This window comes from Oncorhynchus mykiss, chromosome 25, assembly GCF_057628025.1.
Source record: "Oncorhynchus mykiss isolate SJ-2025 chromosome 25, ASM5762802v1, whole genome shotgun sequence".
In the NCBI taxonomy this organism is placed as follows: Eukaryota; Metazoa; Chordata; class Actinopteri; order Salmoniformes; family Salmonidae; genus Oncorhynchus; species Oncorhynchus mykiss.
The window spans coordinates 18194032-18218238 of NC_143046.1; the positions used below are offsets into that span (position 1 = coordinate 18194032).

Here is a 24207-nt window from a genome sequence, read left to right on the forward strand (position 1 = left end):
GTCAAACATCTGTTTGGGCTTCTTGCGGTCAATCTGCAGTTTGTTCCGGCCATCTGCTCAAGAAAAGAATTGGCCCGAAGCTGAATCAAGTTGATGCTCCCTGCCCTAGAGGCACAGATTCATCAAATTTCAGAGTAAGGTGCAAAAAAAAAAATGTATGTGGAAGTCTATGCAGGAGGGAGTTGTTGCTGCCCATTTCTTCATAATGCGTTTGGCCTTGTAGCCATGTCCCAAGCTTCCAGTCACTTGTGGACCCCTCATCACTGGCTCACTAGTGCTGAGTAGGTGAACTAATCAGACTAGTATAAAGAGATCGCCTTACTATCTTGTGCTGATTCAAGACTTTTTATTAGGCATTTGATGGAATAACATTGACATTGTACAGCAAGTAAACGGATGTCTTTCATAGGAAGAGGACATTTCCTTTGGTCACATTTTAAACCTTTTTGTTTTGTATATTGCGTCTGGAAAAGTAACACTTCCATTCAGATAAGTATCCACACGTGCATGTAACTGCATTTAGTCAGATTCAGTCAATACTAGCTACAAAAGAGTACGTTGTTTTATTCTAAGCAGACAATATTAAGATGTGGTTACAGGTGAAGACAAAAGTTTTTTTAATGACAAAGCTGCAATATGTACTTTTTAGATGACCTGACTAAATTCACATTGAAATGTGAGTTATAGACTTTCAGTGAGTGACAGCTGAAGCGGTAGATCTGTTCTATGTGCACTTTCTATGCTTCCCGGTAAGTTTCTTAATTTAGGTTTTGTACACCAGCTTCAAACAGCTGAAACAATATTTTGGGTTACTGAAAATATATTTCACAGCTGTTTTGACGGAACAATGATTCTCTACACTAAACACGTCTCTTCATTGTCACAAACAAATTAGGCAAACTATTTGAATTTCAGCAACCAGAAAATGGCAGAGCGATTTCTACATATTGCACTTTTGTGTACATGAAATCACAACTTCAAATTGCCCTAATGTGTAACAGCAAATAGCTAACTTAACTTCACCATTGTCTGTTACTTAATGGCCATGGAACTCCACACAGACACAGGATATGAAGTCAAACACAATTTAATGACCCACATGTTTTTATACAAACCCTTCCTCCAACGGCCGCAGACCCACACAATGCCCTCCTTCCAGAATGTTATTTCTGTGCCCGCTGCATCAGAGGTCTCTTGCTTTGTATCAGTCAGTATTATGTTTTTATTTCAAAACAATTAGATGTATGTTTTTGGGACAGAGGAAGGGGGAATTGACTGGATACCCCCTCCCCCTCAACACTACCCTCTCAAGCATGTAGTTGCCTTGGGTGAGTGAATGTTCTCTTCTGTATCCTCTTCTCCTCGTTCTCTCTTTCCAGCCCCATAGCACTTCATGTACGCAGGATAACCATTGTAAGAAGACCTGTAACATAGATAAACAATCAATTCTCAGCAGGATTATGCTCCAGCAGTATCGCACACACAGAATGGATAGAACAAGAGTAATCAATGCAAACCCCATAGTCTAGTTTAGTGTACTGCTTTTGACCAGGGCTTATAGACCTCTGGTCAAAAGTAGTGCACTATATAGGGAATAGGGTGCCATTTGGGACGTAGAAGACAACACGTGTGGGCTGAGTGACTCCCATGAAGTATTATCAATTCATATCCATTGAAATTGGTGATAACATAAAGAGCATGCAATTGTTCATCAAGGGTTTGCTCTCTCCCCCTGGCTCACCTAGAACGTAAGCAGCTACAAGTTTCTTGGTAACACTTAAGTGGAGGTAGACAGGCACGGTGGATTCTTGCTCCCCCAGGGTGGGCAGCATGAGGGCAGCCATACACACCAACCCCAACAGCACCGTCAGCAGGCTTGGGCCCCCAGACTGAGAGCGGCTCTCTGTACAACACACACACCATAACAATCCACTGCTCTCACTTCACCACTTCCATATTGTATTGGTGTCTGGCACCACCTAGTGTCAGGACAATATAATGACATGCAGTGCCTCCATTTCAGTTAGTTCACCTAAACAACAAATGTAGCCTGCATAATGTTGGCTAATATATTTTTGGTCTCAGGGTACATAACACACTTAATAGGTATTGATAGTTAAGTTTGGGCAAGATATCCCTTTTCAGCGGCGAGTCATACTCCTACCTGTCTGGAAGGTGGTCTGCTCAAAGAAGACGCTGTCTGCTAGCTGTTCCCTCATCTGTCGCTCCTCCTCCTGGGGCCGGGGGCTGGGGGGCTCCTGGGCAGCCGAGGGCCTCAGAGTGGCCGTCACTTCCTTCCGGCCCAGGGCCTTCCTCTGGCTCTGCTCAGACACCTGCAGCCGGAACTTATCAGACACCCCATAGTGACAGGCCCGCACATCTTTGTGTCGAATCACTCTGAGAACAGACACAGAGGAAAATACAAGGTGAACGATAAGAATATTTGACTGGAATGACTGCATTTTTTAAGCAGAAGCTTGCTTCCAATTAAATCATTCTCTATTATTGCTTGATATTTCATAAGTTGCACTCAGGCTTGCAGGGGCACATCATGAATATCATGTCCTTCATTAATATGCCTTAAAGGTGGGTAACTGATGGTCCTAGTTACGACAAAAGCTTATTACTCACATGTCAACACAGCACTGTGGTTTGACGGCTCCGGTGGCATCCACCACGGTATACTTGTTGGGCGCTGTGCATAGCACTGACCAAGAAAATAAACTGAATGAGTAGTGTATACTCTACAGTATCAATGTGGTTCTCTTGAATCCTTAATTGATGGCTAAAATGGTTCTTATATCAATACCTAGTTATCTTGAAACCCAATGTTTTATTTACCTTTGAACTTGAGGGCAAACTCATAGGGGTTGTAGAGGGTGAGAACCTGCTTGTGGGAGGTCTGCTCGTCCGCGTAGAAGACAAGCTCTGTGGGGAACACGAACACGGGAAGGCTTCCTTCCACTAGCTCAGGCTGTCCACTCTGCTGCTGCATTGGCTCCAGCTGAGCTCACTCCCCAGTCCCTTTCTCTCGTCCTATATGTCTGGCAGGGCCCTCTCTCTGGAAGCTCTGCAGGTGCGTCTGGCAGGGCCCTCTCTCTGGAAGCTCTGAAGAGGTGTCTGGCAGGGCCCTCTCTCTGGAAGCTCTGCAGGTGTGTCTGGCAGGGCCCTCTCTCTGGAAGCTCTGCAGGTGTGTCTGGCAGGGCCCTCTCTCTGGAAGCTCTGAAGAGGTGTCTGGCAGGGCCCTCTCTCTGGAAGCTCTGCAGATGTGCCTGTCAGGGCCCCCTCTCTGGAAGCTCTGGAGAGGTGTCTGTCAGGGCCCTCTCTCTGGAAGCTCTGCAGGTTTGTAACCTCCCCTCACGTGCAGATGGCCCTTCCCACTCACCCTCAGCTTCTTAGCAGGATAACGTAATGCTGCACCCTGGTAAACAACAACAGTCTCAGTGGTGAGACTTCATTCCAACCAAGTACACCACAGATTAATGACTAATTGTGTATAGTTATAAAGTAACATCAACACTATGAAATAACACATATGAAATCATGTAGTAGCCAAAAAAACTAATCAAAATATAGTTTATATTTGAGACCCTTCAAAGTAGCCACCCTTTGCCTTGATGACAGCTTTGCACACTCTTGACATTCTATCAACCAGCTTCATGTGGAATGCTTTTCCAACAGTCTTGAAGGAGTTCCCACATACGCTGAACACTTGTTGGCTGCTTTTCCTTCACTCTGCGGTCCAAGTCATCCCAAACCATCTCAACTGGTTTGAGGTCTGGTGATTGTGGAGGCCAGATCATCTGATGCAGCACTCCATTGGTCTCCTTCTTTGTCAAATAGCCCTTACACAGCCTGGAGGTGTGTTGGGTCATTGTCCTGTTGAAAAACAAAATGATAGTTCCACTAAGCGCAAACCAGATGGGATGGCATATAGCTGCAGAATGCTGTGGGAGCCATCCTGGTTAAGTGTGCCTTGAATTCTAAATAAATCACAGACAGTGTCACCAGCAAATGACAGATTTCCGCCGGTATAATGTCCATTTCTCGTGTTTCTTGGCCCAAGCAAGTCTCTTCTTCTTATTGGTGTCCTTGAGTAGTGGTATCTTTGCAGCAACTCGACCATAAAGCCTTATTCACGCAGTCTCCTCTGAATAGTTGATGTTGAAATGTGCCTGTTACTTGAACTCTGTGAAGTATTTATTTGGGCTGCAATCTAAGGTGCAGTTAACTCTAATGAACTTGTCCTCTGCAGCAGAGGTAGCGCTGGGTCTTCCTTTCCTGTGGCGGTCCTCATGAGAGCCAGTTTCATCATAGCGCTTGATGGTTTTTGCAACTGCACTTGAAACTTTCAAAGTTCTTGAAATGTTCTGCATTGACTGACCTTCACGTCTTAAAGTAATGATGGACTGCTGTTTCTCTTTGCTTATTTGAGATGTTCTTGCCATAATATGGACTTGGTCTTTTACCAAACAGGGCTATCTTCTGTATACCACCCCTAAAACCCCTATTATTTTGCCACTATGGCCTATTTATTGCCTTACCTCCCTAATCTTACTACATTTGCACACACTGTATATAGACATTTCTATTGTGTTATTGACTGTACGTTTGTTTATCCCATGTGTAACTCTGTGTTGTTTGTGTTACATTGCTTTGCTTTATCTTGGCCGGATCGCAGTTGTAAATGAGAAGGTGAAATACATTTTTTAATAGAAAAAAATAATACCTTTATCACAACACAACTGATTGGCTCAAATGTATTAAGAAGGAGATACATTCCACAAATGAACTTTTAACAGGGTACACCTGTTAATTGAAATATACCTCATGAAGCTGGTTGAAGGAAGGCCAAGACTGTGAAAAGCTGTCATCAAGGCAAAGGGTGGCTACTTAGAATAATCTCAAATATAAAATATTTTTGGATTTGTTTAACACTTTTTTGGTTATTACATGATTCCACATGTGTTATTTCATAGTTGTGATGTCTTCACTATTATTCAGCAATTCAGAAAATAGTAAAAATAAAGAAAAACCCTGGAATAAGTAGGTGTGTGCAAACTTTTGACTGGTACTGTATATGATGATGGTAAATATTTATAACCCATATTTCATCCCTTCATTAACTTTTCATGTGACATGATAAGGGAGACTGTATTAATTTAGAGTTGGAGGTTATTCCATTGTACCAATGCCAGGACCTGTGTACAATACAATGGGAAAACATCAAGAATAAAGCATTTGTCATCAAGAATAAAGCATTTGTGGTGTGGTCACAAATGTATTTTCATTTGATTTGAAATGGAAAGAACCTGTAAATATTGGTCAGACTGTATGTAAATAGTATCTTAATAATAGCCTATTGATGGGGGTGGGTGTTGACACAGTAGCTTAAAATCTGCAGTAGGCCCATATAATTTCTCTTTCAATAACATAGCTAGTTAAAGTCTGCCTCAACATGGCTAATCACGTGAACATGTTTTGTTATCTTGGAGAATTTCAGAACTGGACGAAACCCATTCCTGTGTGAAATTGTTTCGCAATAGTTTTGTGAACTTTGAATAACGCACCAGAGGACAAAATATCGACTAAGTGATTAATTAAATTATTAACACTGAAAACTGTACTGTAGCTAGGCAGTTTTTGTTCCAAAATATGTTAGCTGAATAGCAACATTTTAAACGGTAATCTTAGCTAGTTAACTAGTTACTTTACAAATCCAAAGGTAACGTTACATACGACATTATACGATCTAGCTAATTAGCTGAGACTAAATATATTGCACCCCAGTCAATCCATGCAAGTGACGTGTTGCTGATTAATGCCAAATAATGTTTGGCTTGCTAACTAGTTACACGGATTTCATAACAATAACAAGCTAGTTAGCTATCAACATAACAAAGTGGTTAGGTAACTTAGCTAGCTGGGTGATTGGGGGGTGAACGCTTTCCAACTTGACTGTACACCAGATGTTTATATAGCTAACGTTACGTACACCATGATCTGCCAAATAACGTCGTTAGCCATCAAAACAAAGACGCATTAACGTTAGCTAGCAAGCGAACCTCACTGGCAACCGTAGCTATTTTGGTGACAGGCTAGCTGACACAAGCAATGTCATTCCAAAAATGGCATCTGTATCTGAATAATTCATAGGAATTGTTGCAAATAGTAGTGTTTTACCTTATTGTCGTCAAATTGTGGGGGTATTGTTTTGCAGAGCCCACCCTGTTTTCTGTCGTTCTTTTCTTTGTCAATACTGCAGGTCACGCTGTGAATTCTGGGATATCGGAGGGAGAAGGAATTCCGCCAGAGTAGATTCATTACGTCATCAGTGTTCCTACGGTGACATTATAATATGAAGTATGGACACACTGTACTTACCTGCTGTTAAAGCCACTTTAAATAAAATGTGTCAACTGGGCAAGACTTGATTCCTTGTCAAGCATTTTTTTATTTTTCTTGATTGAGTTAGTTCATTGCATTCTTTTGTTGCATGCTGTCATGTGGCTGGACCACATGTTCTACTTAGAGCCTCAGAGCAGGCCTTGATTCAGTTAACTCTTGACAAAGTCTGAAAGCATACTCAGTACTGGTGCAATTATAATACGAATACTACGAATAATGGTATCTTAAAGTCACATATTATTTGCTTTAATAACAACCTTTATATATATATATATATATATATATAACACATATATAACACTCTAGACCACTTGTGCGGTGCACAAATGATTCTGAACAGGTGACAGGCCCATGCACCTGTCAATGTGCCTGCATTGATATGTAAATGTTGATTAAATAATAGTTAGGCAAAATAATAAATAGTAGGCAAGTGGTAGCCTGGTAATACCACCTTTAAGATGTTCTGCTCTACTGTATTATACACGTTTTATAGGCCAAGGTTGAAAACATTCAACATTTGTGTTCAACAATATAGAGTCAACAAATGTCAACATTTTTATTAATTGAGACCTATTGAAACACCAGGCTTGCATAATGCATAAACTGTTCATAAACTCTGTAGCCCATAAAGCTATGTTTGTGTGTTGTGTCATCAGTGATTATTATGCAAGATTGCTCACTTCCTGTAACCGATAAAAGGATCTATCGTAAATCTGCATGTAAATGTACTGGCAGCTATCACAGCAGTTTATTTTACTGCCTGCTACGTTTAGGTTAAGGACAGCAAGTCGACAACCCTCCCTCTCCGTCATATTCAGCCAAGTACACTAGTCTCTAGTTAAGACAGCCACAAAGTCAAAATTGGCAACGACAAAATAAGCTTATTAGCAGTGTGGTAAGGTTAGGTAAATCGAATTGCAAGAAGATAAATGGTAGAAATGGGCGGGGTTTAGCCATAATTATGACTTTGTGGTTGTGTTAACTAGTGACGACCCAAACAGGCAGAAGGGCGGTCGTTGCATATGTCCCTGACCAAAAAAACTAAAAAGGTTTTGGTAAACAGTGTGGCTCCTACTGTCTTTAAAACGTGTTCTACAGAAATTACACAACGATTCCCAAGTAGCAGAAACATAAAATAAGGAGCCATGATGAGGCAGCAGCAGAACATTCACCTTCGTGCAAGCACGCATTCGCACTGGAGCTTTTGCATTTTGCAATATGGCGCTTCGAGGTGCTGCTTGCACAGAGATTTAACATGGAGGGGAAGGTGAGGGAAGGCACGATTATTATCAAAATCGTACGGTGATGCGACTCTCTCGCACCCTCCCCCACCAAGACAGCAACACGGGAACAAGGGGTCGTCGTCCTTTATGTTCAACCATCCCATACCACTAATTAATACTCGCAAATGATGAGGTCATATTGCTTTTTTAGTATATGTTGTATGTATGTGAAGTCATTACAACGTTATACTATGCAGAATAGAGTGGCCATATCATCAATATTTGTATTAATGTTTCTTCTTGCAACAGTACATGTATCCCCTCTCTGAATGATCCTCTGCTTAGCAGAACAAGAACCGAGAAACCATCTCGACCTCATTATTACATATTTATGCACGGCAGGGAGTGGCCACTGTGGTCAGGCTCAACCAATACGGTCGCAGCGGTGAAAGGAAGGCGTTTCACTCTGTTCGGAAGATAACTTCTCTAACAGCGCTAACCCAGCAGTGCTTAGGAAAGACAGATAGAGTCAGGCAGCGGCAAGGGGTGGCTGTACGACCCTCTTTTGGGGGGGGGTCTGATTATTACAAAAAAATATACACACATATATGCATGCCCCGGCCGCAAGATAGGTCATATGACGATAATAGGTATTTTAGAAAGCATATAGCTATATATCTATACATTTAAGATGCCTATTTTACTTTTCCTGATAGACACGTCCGCTTCTATGAATCAGCGCACTTATTTGGGTACGACGTATCTGGACATTGCTAAAGGCGCGGTTGAGATCTTTATGAAGGTAAAGAATAATTTTACCCCAATTTTTTTCAGCTTACTATTTGCCTTGATAGTGTTGAGGGTCCCTTTGACATATTCAGTCGAAATTAACATGTATTGTTTCGTTTTCTTTAACAGCTGCGTGCCCGAGACCCGGCTAGTAGAGGCGACAGGTACATGCTAGTTACATTCGATGATCCACCATACGGAGTTAAGGTAAATAAATACTGTTAAATTGTTTTATATGTGATTAAGGCGCGGATATTTTGCTGGCAGTGAGACTTTACTGTCCCTCTGGTTTGTAGCTGCGGGTTGGGCGGCCTCCCGGTGGCGAAAACGGCAAATTTTTGTAAAAAATATCCGCAGACCGGTGCAGCGCTGCCTCTGAACATGGCGGACATTTTGCTTTTGTGTTGGGAGAGCTCTCGGGCGCTGAGATGGAGGCGGAGAGATATATTATCTATCGTGACGTCTCTATTTCTGTGGGCTAACTCATCCTGGATTGGTCAACTGGCCTGCACCTCTTCACGAGTCCTCCTGTTGCATTCGTTCTGTGGCTGAACTCTATGCACTCGCATTGGCCAATGTGGACTGGGCGACTCAAACTTATTTGATTTGATAAAACCTCCTTTATCATAGAACATGATGATGTTCACACGACACTCAATATTTTCACCTAAATCTGAGTTTACACCGTAAGGTGCCCATTCTGTAGTTTACACTATCATAACTTCATAATGATCAAATGCCCTTATAAAGTGTCAACATCATAACCTCCCCCAGTCTGTATACACACCATCATCATTAAAATGGTTAATGTGAAGGTTAAAGGTTAGAATAGGGAGGTCTCAAGGATCAGGATAGAGATGACCATTTCCAAATGCCCCCACCCTCAGCCTTGCACTCGTAGTATAAACAGGGTCCCTTTTCTTATATAAAAATAAAACGTCCTAACCCATGCCAATAATTAAGCAACAGGCAGAGGCAGCAGGTAGTAAAGTTTACATAATCAAATCAAATTTTATCAAATCAAATTTCATGTAATAATGTGGCATAGGCACATAAGCACATATGACTCCTTATGGGTAGTTATAGACTGTTCTTTCTGCCACCACCGTGCAAGCAGTACCGGTGCACTAAGTCTGGAACCAACAGGACCCTGAACAGCTTCTACCCCCATAAGACTACTAAATAGTTAGTAAAAATAGTTGACCAATAGCTACCCGGACTATCTGCATTGACCCTTTTTGCACTAACTCTTTTTGACTCATCACATATGCTGCTGTTACTACTGTTTGTTATCTATCTTGTTGCCTAGTTACATTATCCCTACCCATATGTACATATCTACCTCAATTACCTCGTACCCCTGCACATTGACTTGGCGCTGGTACCCCGTGTATATAACCAAGTTATCGTCTTATTACTTTTATTATTGCATGTTTTACCTTTTCTATTATTTCTCTATTTTTTTCTCTCTGCAATTTGTTAACATTTCACTGTTAGTTTACACATGTTGTTTATAAGGCATGTGACAAATACAATTGGATTTGTTTTGATATCCAATTCAACTCTGCCCCAAAGCAGGAAAAGATGGAGTGAAATATGTTCTCCATTTTAGTGTATGTGAGTGGCAGCTAACACCAACACTCTCAAACATGGAAATAATATTTCAATGACAAGTTCTCTCAGTTTACAACAATTAGATGTGACTGTTCGAATGAACCCATATGAATCATGCAGTCACTGCAGCAGCTAGCTTTATCATTGGGATGTCAGTGTAACATTACACCAGACTTAGGAACATGAATAAGCAGTTGGGGCTAACTTGCTGTCAAGTATCTGACAGCATTTTTACATTTTAGTCTTTTAGTAGACACTCTTATCCAGAGTGACTTACAGTTAGTGCATTCATCTTAAGATAACCATGTATTAATCCTATATGAATTCCCTGTCACATGTCTATTCATGCACTCTTGTTGGGGATGGGCACATATTTTGTATAATAGTCAAATGAGTAGTGCTGAAGTGCATTGCATGTAGCCTATGTTATAATGAATGTGTAAAGGCCAAGTGTATGAAACTGCATTGTTGCTTCTTTCATGTACAACGTTGCCGATGTGCAGAAGGTGTGCCTGCATCAGTGTATGCTGCTGTAGTTTTGTGGTTTGACAGTGACAGTACTGTAGAGTGGCTTATTCCCTGGCACTTCATTAGCTTTGTCTCTCTGGCAGGTGGCCAGACATCCTCCCAGGGCTTTTCTACACCCCCCTCCCTCCAATGCATACACATATCGCCTCCTCCTTCTCCAGGTCTTCTTCCTCTCCATCCAAGGATAGGTGGTGGTTCATTAGCTATTCCATTTCACATTCCTTGGTGTCAGAGCTTGTTCAGTTTCTGTTTCTGAATTAAATTACAAGATAGGCCTATAAAGCTTAATTGTCTTCAGAATTTTCCTTGAGGGCATTTTTCCTGATTTGTTGCATATTAATGGATTATTATCAAGGGACTTTTGATGAAACTATTCAAAAGCAGAAGTGCTAAGCATTCTGGGAAATAACTAGCTAACTGCATGTCTACTGAATTTTTTTCTATGCACTTTGGAGAGAAAGCTCCTCCCTGTGTTAGGTTTTGACAACCAGACGAACAGATTTTGCCCAACAATAACCCAGCCTGTAATGTCTTGCCTACATTGCCTGGTGCGAGATGGAATCTGACTACTGAACTTCCGCACTTCTACTGAGCAGTGTGACTGTTTAGCCCTGTTTTATTATTCATAAGCTATTCAGCCACCAATAAGAGAGGAGTTCCATGGAGACGCTGCTGGATAAAGACAATGCTGTCTTTTCCTCCTCCCCCTGAGTTCACTAGTTGTACCGTTCCTGGACCGTCGAGAGGAAGGTCATTCTTCTCTTCCTCTTCCTCCTCCCCCTGAGTTCACTTGTTGTCCCGTTCCTGGACCGTCGAGAGGAAGGTCATTCTTCTCTTCCTCTTCCTCCTCCTGCCCCAGCGCTGACATTACTTTTCTCACTTGGATTTTTTTTCTCTTTTACACTCCTTTCCTCTCTAGCATGACATGTTATTAGGCAGGAGATGTGTACTGTGTGTACGATATGCATGCTGAAGCAGTTCATCCACGTTCTGTCATAAAGAGCACATGTTCAACTTCATAAAAAAACGTGACAAGGTTGACCGTAAAAGGGTTGACAATTTCATCTTAAATCAGCTATAAATCCCCTTGTTACAGGAGGAATGGAGTCTTGTTGTCTTGTTGTGTTCAACAAGGAGTGGCAATTGAGTTCATTGTTAAAACATTTCTAGCCTGTCTATCTACGGGTAACAGGGTTGACGTGTTATATTCAACCCACTCAGTTTTCCATCACAAAATGGCCAAAAAAAAGATGTTCAATGTTTCTTTTGAAAAAACATTTTGTAAAAGGAATATTTTCACCACATTATAACGAGAGTTCACTTCACGTAATAGGACAGACACAAATGAATCACTAATCACATAAAATAGATATAATGTTCAGGAAAGACTTTGTCAAAGCAACAAGATAACTAGGGCTTTATAATGATAGTGAAAACCTTTGGAAATGTTAGGGTTAAGTGGCTTACAATTTTCCTGGAAGTCACAGAAGGTGCATGGGGGGACATGTCAATATGCTGAATTTTGGCATTTTAGCAAGTCGTTATTCATATAAAAAAATCGGATTAATTGAATTATCCATGTGGTCTATATTACAGGCCACTTCATTTAATATAACAGGCTTTTAAAATTAAATAACAAAGGGATGCAGAAGGCAGTCTTTTCGTGAAATGACTCCAAATGTTTAACATTGTGTTATAATCATTCAGGCTTGTGTTTACACATACCCGACCGGTACATCCAGGGCTGTCATTCACATACCCGACCGGTACATCCAGGGCTGTCATTCACATACCCGACCGGTACATCCAGGGCTGTCATTCACATACCCGACCGGTACATCCAGGGCTGTCATTCACATACCCGACCGGTACATCCAGGGCTGTCATTCACATACCCGACCGGTACATCCAGGGCTGTCATTCACATACCCGACCGGTACATCCAGGGCTGTCATTCACATACCCGACCGGTACATCCAGGGCTGTCATTCACATGCCTGACCGGTACATCCAGGGCTGTCATTCGCTGAAGTTGGAGACTTTTATCTCCCTCACCAACTTCAAACATCTGCTATCTGAGCAGCTAACCGATCGCTGCAGCTGTACATAGTCTATTGGTAAATAGCCCACCCATTTTCACCTACCTCATCCCCATACTGTTTTTATTTATTTATTTTTCTGCTCTTTTGCACACCAATATCTCTATCTCTACCTTTACATAACCATCTGATCATTTATCACTCCAGTGTTAATCTGCATAATTGTAATTATTTGCATACCTTCTCATGCCTTTTGCACACAATGTATATATAGACTCCCCTTTTTTCTACTGTGTTATTGACTTGTTAATTGTTTACTCCATGTGTAACTTTGTGTTGTCTGTTCACACTGCTATGCCTTATCTTGGCCAGGTCGCAGTTGCAAATGAGAACTTGTTCTCAACTAGCCTACCTGGTTAAATAAAGGTGAAATAAAAAAAAATAAAATAAAAAATTCACATGCCTGACCGGTACATCCAGGGCTGTCATTCACATGACTGACCGGAACATCCAGGGCTGTCATTCACATGCCTGACCGGTACATTCAGGGCTGTCATTCACATGTCTGACCGGTACATCCAGGGCTGTCATTCACATGCCTGACCGGAACATCCAGGGCTGTCATTCACATGCCCGAGCGGGGTCTGAAGCGGGTTCTGTAGCGGGTTCTGTAGCGGGTTCTGTAGCGGGGTCTGTAGCGGGGTCTGAAGCGGGGTCTGTAGCGGGTTCTGTAGCGGGTTCTGTAGCGGGGTCTGTAGCGGGTTCTGTAGCGGGGTCTGAAGCGGGGTCTGTAGCGGGTTCTGTAGCGGGGTCTGTAGCGGGGTCTGTAGCGGGTTCTGTAGCGGGTTCTGTAGCGGGGTCTGTAGCGAGGTCTGTAGCGGGGCCTGTAGCGGGGTCTGTAGCGGGGCCTGTAAAGGGTTCTGTAGCGGGGTCTGTAGCGGGGCCTGTAGCGGGGTCTGTAGCGGGGTCTGTAGCGGGTTCTGTAGCGGGGTCTGTAGCGGGGTCTGTAGCGGGTTCTGTAGCGGGTTCTGTAGCGGGGTCTGTAGCGGGGCCTGTAGCGGGGTCTGTAGCGGGGTCTGTAGCGGGGCCTGTAGCGGGGTCTGAAGCGGGTTCTGTAGCGGGGTCTGCACTCGTGTCTGAAACTTACTCCGCTTCACTGGCTGTGAGTCTGTGACCCCTTCCCTTTGCCTTCCATATGATCACAGCTCTTTGGGCTTGTTAAGCAGCCTAGCTTTCACTGCAGTGATAGCTCTGATTTCTACCATGCTCACACTGCTCTCATCTCCTGCTCTCATGACCAGTTAGTTCATCACCACCCTTCTGAGTCAGAAATGCACAATGACATGATGCTTTCTTTTTCCATTCTACTGAATGGGTATTGGTGCTTTCTGGTGGTGCTGTCTTGCCTGCTCAAGATCCATGAATCAAGACCTCATCACGTGCCTTCAACCTGGCACATTTTGGTTCTGCTCCTTAACTAAAGGATCATGGGAACTTAATGTTTTTTATTTATAAGTGTCTGCTCTCTCATAACTGGGGCTTTTGCGTGGAACAAGTTGTTATCTGTCTGTTTATGGAAAGCGGTCTCCTGTCCTGCAGTCAGTATGTGCAGGAACCCAGCATGACTTAGCCTAGGCCCCAGCTGCTGTATCCTGGCTCATAGACTGCCACTGTTCTATCGGGGGTGGGGGGACCTAGCTATATTCAGCTGCTATACCCTGGCTCATAGACTACCACTGTTAAATTGGGGGTGGGGGGGCTTAGCTATATACAGACACAAGTACATATAACAGTTTTTGATAAAAAATCATTCATGATGATGTAATCACTTTTTTCATTGTGAATTCGATGTTGTCTTTTTCTTGGCACTCTAACTCGATGTCTGGGTTGCCGAGAGACATTTGAAGACGATGATGTCAGTGCTATAGGCTAGCTCTATGTCTTGTGTCATGTTGTATTCCTGTTTCACCACATGCCATGAAGCGCAGCCCACAAATAAATAGCCTACCACAATATAATGTTGACAATCCAGTCTCATTATCCTAACCCTTCCCCAAACGTCACAACATCAGCATAGTGGAGCACATTTTTTTCTAATGCATACATCCTTGACCCTCTTTCACTATTTTTTATGTCTCCCTCCACCTGTTTTCCCTCCCTTTCCCACCCCACCCACCAGACAAGGGACTCTGGTTGCACACTTATACAGCCTATAATTAATTGTTGATTTGGAGGGGGGGGAAAGAAGGTTGGGCAGGTAAAATTGAATTACTCTTTCGTTTGAATTATTGAGTGTGAGTTAAGAGTTCTACGGCCTACCAGTAGGGCTTTGTCTTCAGTTCTACAGCCTGCCAGTAGGGCTTTGTTTTCAGTTCTACAGCCTGCCAGTAGGGCTTTGTCTTCAGTTCTACAGCCTGCCAGTAGGGCTTTGTCTTCAGTTCTACAGCCTACCAGTAGGGCTTTGTCTTCAGTTCTACAGCCTGCCAGTAGGGCTTTGTCTTCAGTTCTACAGCCTGCCAGTAGGGCTTTGTCTTCAGTTCTACAGCCTACCAGTAGGGCTTTGTTTTCAGTTCTACAGCCTGCCAGTAGGGCTTTGTCTTCAGTTCTACGGCCTGCCAGTAGGGCTTTGTCTTCAGTTCTACGGCCTGCCAGTAGGGCTTTGTCTTCAGTTCTACAGCCTGCCAGTAGGGCTTTGTCTTCAGTTCTACAGCCTACCAGTAGGGCTTTGTCTTCAGTTCTACGGCCTGCCAGTAGGGCTTTGTTTTCAGTTCTACAGCCTGCCAGTAGGGCTTTGTCTTCAGTTCTACAGCCTGCCAGTAGGGCTTTGTCTTCAGTTCTACAGCCTGCCAGTAGGGCTTTGTCTTCAGTTCTACAGCCTGCCAGTAGGGCTTTGTCTTTAGTTCTACAGCCTGCCAGTAGGGCTTTGTCTTCAGTTCTACAGCCTGCCAGTAGGGCTTTGTCTTCAGTTCTACGGCCTACCAGTAGGGGTTTGTCTTCAGTTCTACAGCCTGCCAGTAGGGCTTTGTCTTCAGTTCTACAGCCTGCCAGTAGGGCTTTGTTTTCAGTTCTACAGCCTGCCAGTAGGGCTTTGTTTTCTGTTCTACAGCCTGCCAGTAGGGCTTTATTTTCAGTTCTACAGCCTACCAGTAGGGCTTTGTCTTCAGTTCTACAGCCTGCCAGTAGGGCTTTGTTTTCAGTTCTACAGCCTGCCAGTAGGGCTTTGTTTTCAGTTCTACGGCCTGCCAGTAGGGCTTTGTTTTCAGTTCTACAGCCTGCCAGTAGGGCTTTGTCTTTAGTTCTACAGCCTACCAGTAGGGCTTTGTCTTTAGTTCTACAGCCTGCCAGTAGGGCTTTGTCTTTAGTTCTACAGCCTGCCAGTAGGGCTTTGTCTTCAGTTCTACAGCCTGCCAGTAGGGCTTTGTTTTCAGTTCTACAGCCTGCCAGTAGGGCTTTGTCTTCAGTTCTACAGCCTGCCAGTAGGGCTTTGTTTTCAGTTCTACAGCCTGCCAGTAGGGCTTTGTTTTCAGTTCTACGGCCTGCCAGTAGGGCTTTGTCTTTAGTTCTACAGCCTGCCAGTAGGGCTTTGTCTTCAGTTCTACAGCCTGCCAGTAGGGCTTTGTCTTTAGTTCTACAGCCTGCCAGTAGGGCTTTGTTTTCAGTTCTACAGCCTGCCAGTAGGGCTTTGTCTTCAGTTCTACGGCCTGCCAGTAGGGCTTTGTCTTCAGTTCTACAGCCTGCCAGTAGGGCTTTGTTTTCAGTTCTACGGCCTGCCAGTAGGGCTTTGTCTTCAGTTCTACAGCCTGCCAGTAGGGCTTTGTTTTCAGTTCTACGGCCTGCCAGTAGGGCTTTGTTTTCAGTTCTACAGCCTGCCAGTAGGGCTTTGTCTTTAGTTCTACAGCCTACCAGTAGGGCTTTGTCTTTAGTTCTACAGCCTGCCAGTAGGGCTTTGTCTTTAGTTCTACAGCCTGCCAGTAGGGCTTTGTCTTCAGTTCTACAGCCTGCCAGTAGGGCTTTGTTTTCAGTTCTACAGCCTGCCAGTAGGGCTTTGTCTTCATTTCTACAGCCTGCCAGTAGGGCTTTGTTTTCAGTTCTACAGCCTGCCAGTAGGGCTTTGTTTTCAGTTCTACGGACTGCCAGTAGGGCTTTGTCTTTAGTTCTACAGCCTGCCAGTAGGGCTTTGTCTTCAGTTCTACAGCCTGCCAGTAGGGCTTTGTCTTTAGTTCTACAGCCTGCCAGTAGGGCTTTGTTTTCAGTTCTACAGCCTGCCAGTAGGGCTTTGTCTTCAGTTCTACGGCCTGCCAGTAGGGCTTTGTCTTCAGTTCTACAGCCTGCCAGTAGGGCTTTGTTTTCAGTTCTACGGCCTGCCAGTAGGGCTTTGTCTTCAGTTCTACAGCCTGCCAGTAGGGCTTTGTTTTCAGTTCTACAGCCTGCCAGTAGGGCTTTGTTTTCAGTTCTACGGCCTGCCAGTAGGGCTTTGTTTTCAGTTCTACAGCCTGCCAGTAGGGCTTTGTCTTTAGTTCTACAGCCTACCAGTAGGGCTTTGTCTTTAGTTCTACAGCCTGCCAGTAGGGCTTTGTCTTCAGTTCTACAGCCTGCCAGTAGGGCTTTGTTTTCAGTTCTACAGCCTGCCAGTAGGGCTTTGTCTTCAGTTCTACAGCCTACCAGTAGGGCTTTGTTTTCAGTTCTACAGCCTGCCAGTAGGGCTTTGTTTTCAGTTCTACGGCCTGCCAGTAGGGCTTTGTCTTTAGTTCTACAGCCTGCCAGTAGGGCTTTGTCTTCAGTTCTACAGCCTGCCAGTAGGGCTTTGTCTTTAGTTCTACAGCCTGCCAGTAGGGCTTTGTTTTCAGTTCTACAGCCTGCCAGTAGGGCTTTGTCTTCAGTTCTACGGCCTGCCAGTAGGGCTTTTCTTCAGTTCTACAGCCTGCCAGTAGGCCTTTGTTTTCAGTTCTACGGCCTGCCAGTAGGGCTTTGTCTTCAGTTCTACAGCCTGCCAGTAGGGCTTTATCTTCAGTTCTACAGCCTACCAGTAGGGCTTTGTTTTCAGTTCTACAGCCTGCCAGTAGGGCTTTGTCTTTAGTTCTACGGCCTGCCAGTAGGGCTTTGTCTTCAGTTCTACAGCCTGCCAGTAGGGCTTTGTTTTCAGTTCTACAGCCTGCCAGTAGGGCTTTGTCTTCAGTTCTACGGCATGCCAGTAGAGCTTTGTCTTCAGTTCTACAGCCTGCCAGTAGGGCTTTGTCTTCAGTTCTACAGCCTGCCAGTAGGGCTTTGTTTTCAGTTCTACAGCCTGCCAGTAGGGCTTTGTTTTCAGTTCTACGGCCTGCCAGTAGGGCTTTGTTTTCAGTTCTACAGCCTGCCAGTAGGGCTTTGTTTTCAGTTCTACAGCCTGCCAGTAGGGCTTTGTCTTCAGTTCTACAGCCTGACAGTAGTTTTTTTTCTTCACTTCTACAACCTGCCAGTAGGATTTTGTCTTAACTTCTACAGCCTTCTTTATTTATTTATTTTTGTTCAACCTTTATTTAACTAGGCAAGTCTGTTAAGAACAAATTCTTATTGACAATGATGGCCTACAGCGGCCAAACCCGGAGGATGCTGGGCCAATTGCATTTCTTCTACAGTGAAGGAATGCAACGTGCTACTTCACATATACAATTGCTTTAGCATTGTTTTATGCTATTTTTCACTACTTCATAAGTACATTGGAGTAAACACAATCTAGAGGTTAGATATAATAACTTATGCCTTGTATCCAAGGACTACAAACACTTAAAAGTTAAGCCAACTCTGTCCTGTTGTGTTTCCTGCTCAGTGTCCATGTCACCTCCAAACTCCCACCCTCTATTTCTCTCTTCCTCCTTCTCCTCCTCTCTCTCTTTAGGAAGCATGGTACCGCTTACGGTGGGGCTGGTAAGCCTGCAGGTCATCCGTAGATTAAGCATAATGCTGTAACAGTAAGGTACTTGACCTCAGTGGAGGAAAGAGCGAAAGCAGCCACTCACTCACACTCCCCTACTAGGCTGCTCTCCTACGGGAAAGTCCCGGTCTCGCGGGAAAGCCCTGGTTTCGCGGGAAAGCCCTGGTCTTGTGGGAAAGCCCTGGTCTCATAGGAAAGGCCTGGTCTCATATGAAAGCCCTGGTCTCATGGGATGAGCAGCTTCAGGAAGTGCTTCAGCAAGAGCCAATAGTGGCCATTACTTTGTGTTTTCTGAGATATTTTCTACATTACAAATAGACCTACCATTTTCAAACCAAGCACTCTAAAGGCATAACCTAAGGAAGATGTAATCTCGTAGCTTCATAGTATCATAAACATATTATTTAAAGGGATCGTTTACCTAAATTACAAAATTACACACTGGTTTCCTTACCGTGTAAGTATTCTATGGACAAGGTATGACAGCAATCCATGCTTTGGTTTAGTTTCCCTGGCACTGTTTCCACATGCTAACGTTTTAGCATTTTTGGCACAAATCCCATTTACGTCAAGGGACCGATGTTAGCATTTTTTGCGCATCATATCCAAATTAGCTAAAAGTATCTAACATCGATTGTGAAGCTCAGCAAAGTCACTTATAGATGATTTTAGCATGATGTGTGAAAAATGCTAATTTTGGTCCCATGACTTGAATGGGATTTGTGCCACAAATGCTTAAACGTGCGCATGTGGAAACCGTGCCAGCTAAACCTAAACCAAAGCATGTATTGCTGTCATACCTTGTCCATAGACTGCTTCCAGGGTAAGGAACCAATTAGTGTTTTGTCATTTGGGTGAACTAACCCTTTAATATAGAGCCTAATGTATGATAAATATCTTTCATCTGTTGTGATAAAACATATTTTCTTTATTCTATATGAGTATGGAGCTTTTACTGTATGTCTTTATCCCAGCACTAATATGTTTAATGTGAGTCAGTGTGTGGTTGTCTTTAACCCAGCACTAATATGTTTAATGTGAGTCAGTGTGTGGTTGTCTTTAACCCAGCACTAATATGTTTAATGTGAGTCAGTGTGTGGTTGTCTTTAACCCAGCACTAATATGTTTAATGTGAGTCAGTGTGTGGTTGTCTTTATCCCAGCACTAATATGTTTAATGTGAGTCAGTGTGTGGTTGTCTTTATCCCAGCACTAATATGTTTAATGTGAGTCAGTGTGTGGTTGTCTTTATCCCAGCACTAATATGTTTAATGTGAGTCAGTGTGTGGTTGTCTTTATCCCAGCACTAATATGTTTAATGTGAGTCAGTGTGTGGTTGTCTTTAACCCAGCACTAATATGTTTAATGTGAGTCAGTGTGTGGTTGTCTTTAACCCAGCACTAATATGTTTAATGTGAGTCAGTGTGTGGTTGTCTTTATCCCAGCACTAATATGTTTAATGTGAGTCAGTGTGTGGTTGTCTTTAACCCAGCACTAATATGTTTAATGTGAGTCAGTGTGTGGTTGTCTTTAACCCAGCACTAATATGTTTAATGTGAGTCAGTGTGTGGTTGTCTTTAACCCAGCACTAATATGTTTAATGTGAGTCAGTGTGTGGTTGTCTTTAACCCAGCACTAATATGTTTAATGTGAGTCAGTGTGTGGTTGTCTTTAACCCAGCACTAATATGTTTAATGTGAGTCAGTGTGTGGTTGTCTTTAACCCAGCACTAATATGTTTAATGTGAGTCAGTGTGTGGTTGTCTTTAACCCAGCACTAATATGTTTAATGTGAGTCAGTGTGTGGTTGTCTTTATCCCAGCACTAATATGTTTAATGTGAGTCAGTGTGTGGTTGTCTTTAACCCAGCACTAATATGTTTAATGTGAGTCAGTGTGTGGTTGTCTTTAACCCAGCACTAATATGTTTAATGTGAGTCAGTGTGTGGTTGTCTTTAACCCAGCACTAATATGTTTAATGTGAGTCAGTGTGTGGTTGTCTTTATCCCAGCACTAATATGTTTAATGTGAGTCAGTGTGTGGTTGTCTTTAACCCAGCACTAATATGTTTAATGTGAGTCAGTGTGTGGTTGTCTTTATCCCAGCACTAATATGTTTAATGTTAGTCAGTGTGTGGTTGTCTTTAACCCAGCACTAATATGTTTAATGTGAGTCAGTGTGTGGTTGTCTTTATCCCAGCACTAATATGTTTAATATGAGTCTGTGTGTTTGTTTGTGCGTGCAAAGATGCCTCTGTGCTCTGGGGTCAATGTAATGTAATACTGTCTGTGTATGTGTGTGTAAGAGTGAGCGTGTGTATGTTGTGTCCACTTTCATGACTGGTGTTTATGTGGGTTGATCATGCAGTGTATTGTGACGACACAAGACTCCCTCTGTCTGCCTGAGTATGCAATGTATTGCATTCCCTTCATGTGGTGTGTGTGTGTGTGTGTGTGTGTGTGTGTGTGTGTGTGTGTGTGTGTGTGTGTGTGTGTGTGTGTGTGTGTGTGACACACTATCCCTGTGTGTATTTCAGGCGGGCTGGAAGGAGAACCATGCCACGTTTATGAGTGAACTGAAGAACCTGCAGGCGTCTGGACTGACAACTCTGGGTCACGCTCTCCGCGCGGCCTTTGACCTACTCAACCTAAACCGCCTTGTCTCTGGCATCGACAACTATGGACAGGTATTCCTGACACTCAACCCTCTACACCTTTAAATATAACATACTTTAGTATAAAGTACATCACCCAGGTCATAGAAATAGCATGTATTTCCCCCAAAATATCCTATGGAATATCAGGCAATAGTTAACTTTTTTAAACATATTATTATGCACAAGCATTGTGTACAATAGCATGCAATACAGTGCATATATATTTGAGGAATATTCCGTTTGTGTATGTATTTGTGTATATCAGCCAATCAGCCAATATGAGCAGTATTAGACCATTAGGGCTAGGCTAGCGGTGAACATCGGGAGTATGTAAATCTTCTTAGTCTTTCTCTGCAGGTAGCATAGTGGTTAGAGCGGTGGGCCAGTAACCGAAAGGTTGCTGGACTGAATCCCCGAACTGACAAGGTAAAAAACCTGCCGTTCTGCCCCTGAACAAGGCAGTTAACCTACTGTTCCTCGGTAGGCCGTCATTGTAAATAATAATTTGTTCTTAACTGACTTGCCTAATTAAATAAAGGTTAAATAAATAAAACATATATATCTAAAAAATCTCACTGATAGTGTTTGTGTGTAAATAAGAGAACGCTGGCGGTAGGAAGCTCAGCAGCTAAGGAGTTGGACCTGTAGCCTAAAGGTGTCCGGTTCGATTCCCGGGCCGGGCGCTAGAAAAAGGGCGGAATTAATCTGGCAACTTGAGGGCTACTCTGGGTTCACACCCTCAAGACATTCCCCTACTGTTGGGCCTTTGAGCAAGGCACTTAACCCCACAACCCTGTACTCGTCTCAACTGTCTGTTTGGTGTCTGGTGGTGGGGGGCTGAGAACACAAGACAATATTTAGTGGTTCTCTGGAACATCTGGACAATAAAGTTGTATTGTATATCACAGAAGGTTGATGGCACCTTAATTGGGGAGGACGGGTTTGTGTTAATGGCTGGAGCGGAATTTGTGGAATGGTATCAAATATATCAGACGCATAGTTTTCATGTGTTTGATGCCATTCCATTGGCTCCATTCCAGCCATTAGTATGAGCTGTCCTCCCCTCAGCAGCCTCCACTGTTGTATGTAGTCCAGGGAAGGAGCCTCTGTCCTCACAGAGTACCAAAACGACAATCATCTCTCAGCCTGACCAACAGCAAACAGTTTTTTAACCCATGAACTTCCCTGTCTATCCTCAGGGCCGTAACCCGTTCTTTCTGGAGCCTTCAGTGATCATCACCATCACGGATGGGAACAAGCTGACTCACACCTCTGGGGTGCCGGATGAGGTGAGCGAGGACAATGGTCGTTCCTCTGACTGGTTAACTGTAAGTCAGAGGCCGTGCTCATAAAGCGTCTCAAAGTAAAAGTGCTGATCTAGGATCAGGTCCCCCTGTCCATGTGATCTTATTAAGGAAAAACTAATCCTAAGTTAGCACTTCTACTCTGAGAAGCTTGATACATATGGCCCCAAGTTTAAAAGCAGTGGACTGTGGTCCTGGCTAGGGCTAATGAAGAAGGAACAGTTTCACTCTCCAGCCAGTAGAGTTCTACTATGGTCCTGGCTAGTAAGTGAGGCTGTTAAAGAGAGCCCACATTTGAAGCGGTCAAAGAATTCCAGGACGTATGATTCTTTATGAGCTGCATGTTATTCAGATGACTCACATTGTCTAAATCGTTATTACACTGTATAAGAAGAATACAACTCATCTGGGCCCAATTAAGATGTCCAGCCAGAGTCTAATAACAAGACAAATTAAATGCTAATCCAATTTTCACATCTTCCCCACCTCTACATTTGACATTTTAGTAATTTAGCAGAAGCTCTTATCCAGAGCGACTTACAGGAGCAATTAGGGTTAAGTGCCTTGCTCACGGGCACATTGTCCATTTTTTTTGTTGTTGCCTACTGTAGTCGGCTCAGGGATTTGAATCAGCAACCTTTCTGTTACTGGCCCAATGCTCATAACTGATAGGCTAATTGTTGCCACCTCTACCACGCCCCTCTCCCTCCTTTGTGCTCCTTTCTCCCTGTCTCCAGCTTCACCTGCCCCTGACCTCTCCACTGCCAGGCAGTGAGCTGACCAAGGAGCCATTCCGGTGGGACCAGCGGCTCTTCGCCCTGGTGCTGCGTCTCCCTGGGGCAGCCACGCCCGACAGCGAGCAGCTGGGCAGCGTCCCCAACGACGAGTCTGCCATCACCCAGATGTGTGAGGTCACTGGAGGTAGGATGCCCCCCATAGAAATAGTTAACATCCTGCTTTTACTTCTTGCCCTATGGGTACACTGACAAATGTCTGCCAGTTCAACTATTATGGCATCATTGACTTCAATGGAGACGCCCATTGTACTCATTCTAACTGTCTCTGGGGTGGGACTGTGTCTGTTGTGATGTCAAAATGTGTAATGTATAAAAACACAGACACAAGGTCACAGTCTATATATGCTCTCAACAATTTAATGGGTCAACCAACATTTGGGCACAGAGTACCTTCTTCAGGGTCCAGGCTATGTATCATTTAACATTTGCAATGTTTCTAGAGACTGGAAATTAAATCTGCAACTACTTTCTGGAAGATATAGAGTACTAGTCAAAAGTTTGGACACACCTACTCATTCCAGGGTTTTTCTTTATTTTTGCTATTTTCTAAATTGTTGAATAATAGTGAAGACATCACAACTATGAAATAACACATGTGGAATCATGTAGTAACCAAAAAGTGTTAAACAAATCTAAATATATGTTATATTTGAGATTCTTCAAAGTAACCACCCTTTGCCTTGATGACAGCTTTGCACACCCTCGGCATTCTCTCAACCAGCTTCATGAGGTAGTCACCTGGAATGTATTTCAATTAACAGGTGTGCTTGTTAAAAGTTCATTTGTGGAATTTCTTTCATTCTTAATGTGTTTCAGCCAGTCAGTTGTGTTGTGACAAGGTAGGGGTGGTATAGAGAAGATAGCCCTATTTGGTAAAATACCAAGTCCATATTATGGCAAGAACAGCTCTAATAAGCAAAGAGAAACAACAGTCCATCATT

General features: G+C 43.4%; 2 protein-coding genes across 5 annotated transcripts in view; one reads left to right on the forward strand and one right to left on the reverse strand.

Moving 5' to 3' along the window:
* Positions 1-322: 322 nt before the first annotated feature.
* On the reverse strand, positions 323-6310 carry mospd1 (motile sperm domain containing 1). 3 transcript variants are annotated; one of them, XM_021583475.3, is made up of 6 exons: positions 6184-6310; positions 2842-3421; positions 2632-2707; positions 2165-2397; positions 1742-1903; positions 323-1423 (listed from the first exon to the last, which is right to left on the reverse strand). In XM_021583475.3, the coding sequence occupies exons 2-6, from the start codon at positions 2993-2995 to the stop codon at positions 1392-1394; spliced, it is 657 nt and encodes a 218-aa protein (XP_021439150.1). In that variant the 5' UTR covers positions 2996-3421; positions 6184-6310; the 3' UTR covers positions 323-1391. The 3 variants fall into 3 exon arrangements, with proteins under 3 accessions (XP_021439150.1, XP_090076419.1, XP_021439151.1); XM_090220293.1 differs by having other exon boundaries at positions 2842-3879; positions 6184-6287; XM_021583476.3 differs by having other exon boundaries at positions 2842-3452; positions 6184-6282.
* A 1082-nt stretch (positions 6311-7392) lies between these two features.
* ints6l (integrator complex subunit 6 like) overlaps positions 7393-24207 on the forward strand; it is a 36473-nt gene continuing 19658 nt past the window's right edge. For both annotated transcript variants that reach the window (XM_090220284.1, XM_036970048.2), the window contains exons 1-5: positions 7393-8433; positions 8550-8627; positions 21046-21195; positions 22365-22454; positions 23207-23390. In XM_090220284.1, coding sequence (XP_090076410.1) covers positions 8323-8433; positions 8550-8627; positions 21046-21195; positions 22365-22454; positions 23207-23390 — 613 coding nt within the window. In that variant the 5' untranslated portion in view covers positions 7393-8322. The remainder of the gene's footprint in view (positions 8434-8549; positions 8628-21045; positions 21196-22364; positions 22455-23206; positions 23391-24207) is intronic.

What these genes read in the sequence shown, in the direction of transcription:
- mospd1 (XM_021583475.3), bottom strand. Translation starts at nt 2,995, where the DNA reads ATGCAGCAGCAGAGTGGACAGCCTGAGCTAGTGGAAGGAAGCCTTCCC. An exon ending in GTTTGCCCTCAAGTTCAAAG is followed by an intron (nt 2,708 to 2,841) that starts GTAAATAAAACA and finishes TTTCTTGGTCAG; the next exon opens with TGCTATGCACAGCGCCCAAC. An exon ending in GCAGACCACCTTCCAGACAG is followed by an intron (nt 1,904 to 2,164) that starts GTAGGAGTATGA and finishes TGTGTTGTACAG; the next exon opens with AGAGCCGCTCTCAGTCTGGG.